The following is a 5,177-nucleotide window of genomic DNA, read 5'->3' on the forward strand; positions in this document are numbered from 1 at the left end:
CACTTGTTCCAGTCGGTGTTTTTCAGACAAAGCCATTGAGAGGGGCTCTAGGGGGTCGGTTGGGAGGGAAGTTTAGTGCGAGTGGACAGGAAGTGTAGAAAGAGGATATAGGAAGAAATACATGGCCATGAACACAGGGACTAAGGCCCCTCTTTCTTTCTCTCTTGAGCCACACTGAGCTTTGAAGCCTTTCTTCCACCAGCCCTTCTAACTTCTCTTTACTCTAATTCCTGTTGTGTGTTTCAGGTTTACTTCCTTCCCAGAAAGATGACTTTCTCAGGCCTCTGCTATCCAGAATGCGGGGTGGCCCGGCCCAGTCCAGTCACTGGCAGCTGCAATGAGCCATGCGTTAGGCAATGCCCTGACTCTGAAGTGCTGATCAGACCCTCCCCGGTTGTCGTGACCCTCCCAGGACCAATTCTCAGCAATTTCCCTCAGCAGAGCGGAGTGGGAGCCGTAGGAGCACCTGTGGTTGAACCTGGTTTTGGGGGCTCATTGGGTCACGGGGGATTGTACGGCTATGGAGGCCATTATGGAGGATTGTATGGTTTAGGGGGATATGGTGGTTACGGCGGCCGTTACGGGTATGGGGGATTGGGTGGTTATGGTTATGGGGGATTATGTGGTTCTGGGGGATTAGGCGGTTACCTGGGTGGTTATGGTTCTGGGGGATTATGTGGTTCTGGGGTATCTTGCCATAGGTACCTCAGTGGAAGCTGTGGGCCATGCTAAACCCAGCAGGAACCCATCCGTGGATGAAGGAAGAACCAGGAATTGAACAGCAAGATACAGATTCACCCCTGACCTTTTGGGCATGGCTTTCAGAAGTGCTGTGCAAACATAGCTCCAGTTGAGCTCACTGGGAGCTGTGTTTGCTCAGCACCTTGGTCTGATAGCCCTGCTGCATTTCTAATGTTACACTTTAGGACTCTTTCAAGGCTTTGCCAGTGGAGTGCTGATTTTCGTTTTCACATATGGACTCATTCTGAATAACACACAAGCTGTTTACAGTAACTCCACAGTTTAAAGGAAATAGGGGCCTTAAGACAGGCATCAGTTACATTTATTATCATTTGAAGTCCCTTGAGCAAGGGAAAAAGAGACCTTGCTGTGAAGGAGAATTAGACCCTGTCTGTTCTATCCTTTCCATCAATACGTATCTTTAGTGTTTCGCTTTGACCTTCTCTGCGGCAGACATTTAACTGAGAAGCTGTGTAGTCCTCTGCTTCTGTTTTGCTTTGTCTCACTTCCCACTGACTGAGGGAATAAAAGTAACTGAAAATGGTTGTGAAGGGAACTTGTTTGTCCAGCTCTGCAGCTGCAACAACAAAAAAGCACATCTTGTGTGAAATACTTCCCATTTAGGTGGGTTTTCGGTTGCAGCCCTTCTTGAAAAACTGAAAATACGTTCCTTCTGTTCACGTATTTTTCCTGTAACTGTGTACTGCCAATGTCACTCACATTAAAAACGCTGATGCATCGTTATATCCGTCTTCTGGTTCTCCTTGTTCCTCCCTCCTTCTTTAAACATTTCCCTAGGCAAAATTCATCCCTGAAGAGCCAGCAGCATCAGGCATTTCACAAGATGTGACTTTTTGAAGCCCTGAAGTGATAGGAGAATTCAGCCCTTGAAGTAGTTTACAGCATTATGTTGGGTTTCCGTACTGGGATGGAGTTCCACCTTGCATTACCTGTTTTAACAAAGTAAAGTTAACTCTACCCCAAACTCCTGGAATAGCAGAGCAACTTTCAGGACACGAAGCCTTTCCTTCTACAGCACTTTGAATGTCTGGCTCTTCACTAGAAAGCTCTTCCCAATGTGCACTTCACAAATCACCCTCCCTGTTCTATGGAGCTTCCCTTCCCCGGGGTTTGGGTGTTTCAGCAGGGATTATTCATAAAGACGAATGCTGGGAAAACTTTACTAACCTCATTATTTGTTATGGGTACTTTATCTGGAGCTCTCAGACCAAATCAAATCTCATTTCCATCACCACTGCTCCTCCAGATGCTAAGGATGAATGTTTCAATGAATGTATCTCTGGCATGTCATTTGAGAGCATTTTCAATAATAAACTCTCCAACAGACACACAGCGGAAACATAATTATGGAGTCAGCAGCCCTTTTTTAGAATAATTCTCCTTTTTCCAGGACATTCTTCTCTTCTCCTCTGATGGGACCTCCAGTGACATGTAGCACGTAGCATCCATCTCGGAAGCAGTCTTTTATGACAACCTAATGAGAGGTGTAAATTCAAGCAGCTCTCCTCCTCGACACCAACTTTGCACTCACTTTGCAATGCTGGAGATGAGCTGTCAAGGTTCCTTCCCCACTCTGAACTCTAGGGTACAGATGTGGAGACCTGCATGAAAGCCTCCTAAGCTTACTTTTACCAGCTTAGGTTAAAACTTCCCCAAGGTACAAACTATTTTACCTTTTTGCCCTTGGACTTTCGCTGCCACCACCAAATGTCTAACTGGGATATAATTTAGAAAGAGTCCATTTGGAAACGTCTTTCCCCCCCCAAAATCCTCCCAAAACCTTGCACCCCCCTTCCTGGGGAAGGTTTGATAAAAATCCTCACCAATTTGCATAGGTGACCACAGACCCAAACCCTTGGATCTTAAGAACAATGAAAAAGCATTCAGTTTCTTAAAAGAAAAATTTTAATAGAAGAAAAATAGTAAAAAGAATCACCTCTGTAAAATCAGGATGGTAAATACTTTACAGGGTAATCAGATTCAAAACCTAGAGAATCCCTCTAGGCAAAACCTTAAGTTACAAAAAGACACAAAAACAGGAATATCCATTCAATTCAGCACAGCTTATTTTCCCAGCCATTTAAAGAAATCAGAATCTAAAGAATCTCTAGCTAGATTACTTACGAAGTTCTAAGACTCCATTCCTGTTCTGTCCCTGGCAAAAGCATCATAGAGACATAGAGAGAGGCTTTGTTTCTCCTTCCCCCCAGCTTTTGAAAGTATCTTGTCTCCTCATTGGTCATTTTGGTCAGGTGCCAGCAAGGTTATCCTAGCTTCTTAACCCTTTACAGGTGAAAGGGTTTTTCCTCTAGCCAGGAGGGATTTTAAAGGTGTTTACCCTTCCGTTTATATTTATGACATGAGCTGACAAGATTTAGGGCAATGGGGCAAAAATAGTTCAGCTTCACATTGAGATTTTGGATTTCATTGCACCAAGAAAACTTAGTTCAATTCATCTTCCTCTGACTCTTTGCCCACATGTGTTCATCTACTGGCCAACAGCAACATCCACTCCTTGGTGAAATGACAGGACCAAAAGTTGATTTCACAAGGATGTTACAAACACAACTGACTGCCTCATTTCTGCCCACCTCAGTTCTGCCCAGATAGACAAACTAAACTACACCAAAGTCATCTACAGGAGTCATGAAAGACAATGGAGGAAATAATTAAGGAATCAATTTCCAGACACCTAGAAGATAATAAGGTGATAAATAACAGCATGGATATATCAAAAACAAAATCTGTGAAACAACCTAATAGATTTCTTTTACAGGATAACAAGCCTTGTGGATAGTGGGCAAGCAGTAGATGTGGTCTATCTTAATTTTCAGTAAGGCTTTTGATACTTTCTTGCCTGACCTTCTCATAAACAAACTAGGAAAATACATCTTAGTTGGTGCTAGGATAAGGTGGGTGCATAACTGGTTGAAAAACCATTCCCAGAGAGTATTTAGCAGGGGTCTACACTCCAACTGGAAGGGCATATCAAGTTGCGTCCCACAGGGATCAGTTCTGGGTCTGATTCTGTTCAATGTCTTCATCAATGATTTAGATTATAGCACAGAGAGTACATTTATAAAGTTTGCAGATGATACCTAGCTGGGAGGGGTCTCAAGGATTAAAATTCAAAATGAGCTGGACAAACTTGAGAAATGGTCTGAGGTAAATAGGATGAAATTCAATAAGGACAAATGCAAAGTACTCCCTGAGGAAGGAACAATCAGTTGCACACATACAAAATGGGGAATGACTGCCTAGGAAGGAGTACTGTGGAAAGGAATCTGAGGGTCATAGTGGATCACATGCAAAATGTGAGTCAAGAGTGTAACACTGTTGCAAAGAAAGCAAACATCAATCTGGGATGTATCAGCAGGAATGTTGTAAAGAATACAGAAGTAATGATTCTGTTCTACTCTGAGCAGGTTATGCCTCAGCCGGAATGTTGTATCCAATTCTGGGTGACATATTTCAGGAAAAATGTGGAGAAATTGGAGTCCAGAGAAGTCCACAGAAGACCAAGAAAACTGATTCAAGGTCTAGAAAACATGACCTATGAGGAAAGATTTAAAAAATTGGGTTTGTTTAGTCTGAAGAGAAGACTGAGAAGGGACATGAAAACATTTTTCAAATATATAAAAGGTTGTTAACAAGAGGAGGGAGAAAAAAAAATCTCCTTAACTGCTGAGGATAGGAGAAAAAGCAGTGGGCTTAAATTGCAGGAAGGAAGGTTTAGGTTGGACAGGAAGACAAACTTCCTAACTGTCAGGATGGTTAAGCACTGGAATAAATTGCCGAGGGAGGTTGTGGAATCTTGGTTATTGGAGATTTTTAAGACCAGGTTAGACAAACTGCTGTCAGAGATTGTACATAAGAACATATGAATGGCCCTACAGGGTCAGACCACTTGTCCATCTAGCCCAGTATCCTGTCTTCTAACAGTGGCCAGTACCAGGTGCCACAGAGGGAATGAACAGAACAGGTAATCATCAAGTGATCCATCCCCTGTACCCCATTCCCAGCTTCTGGCAGACAGAGGCTAGGGACACCATTCCTGCCCTTGCTGGCTAATAGCCATTGATGGACCTATCCTTCATGCATTTATCTAGTTCTCTTTGGAACCCTGTTATGGTCTTGGCCTTCACAACATCCTCTGGCAAGGAGTTCCACAGGTTGACTGTGTGTTGTGTGAAGAAATACTTCCTTCTATTTGTTTTAAACCTGCTGCCTATTAATTTCATTTGGTGACCCCTAGTTCTTGTTTTATGAGAAGTAGTAAACAATACTTCCTTATATACTTTCTCTATACCAGTCATGATTTTATAGACCTCAATCATATCTCCCTTTAGCCATCTCTTTACCAAGCTGAAAAGTCCCAGTTTTATTAATCTCTCCTCATACGGAAGCCATTCCAT

General features: G+C 43.0%; 1 protein-coding gene across 1 annotated transcript; it reads left to right on the plus strand.

Annotated features, from left to right (window-relative positions):
* Positions 1 to 267: 267 nt before the first annotated feature.
* Positions 268 to 732, plus strand: LOC144259638 (claw keratin-like). Its single transcript, XM_077807940.1, has one exon. The coding sequence runs from the start codon at positions 268 to 270 to the stop codon at positions 730 to 732; it is 465 nt and encodes a 154-aa protein (XP_077664066.1).
* Positions 733 to 5,177: the final 4,445 nt, after the last annotated feature.

This window comes from Eretmochelys imbricata, chromosome 1 (genome assembly GCF_965152235.1).
Source record: "Eretmochelys imbricata isolate rEreImb1 chromosome 1, rEreImb1.hap1, whole genome shotgun sequence".
Taxonomy (NCBI): domain Eukaryota; kingdom Metazoa; phylum Chordata; order Testudines; family Cheloniidae; genus Eretmochelys; species Eretmochelys imbricata.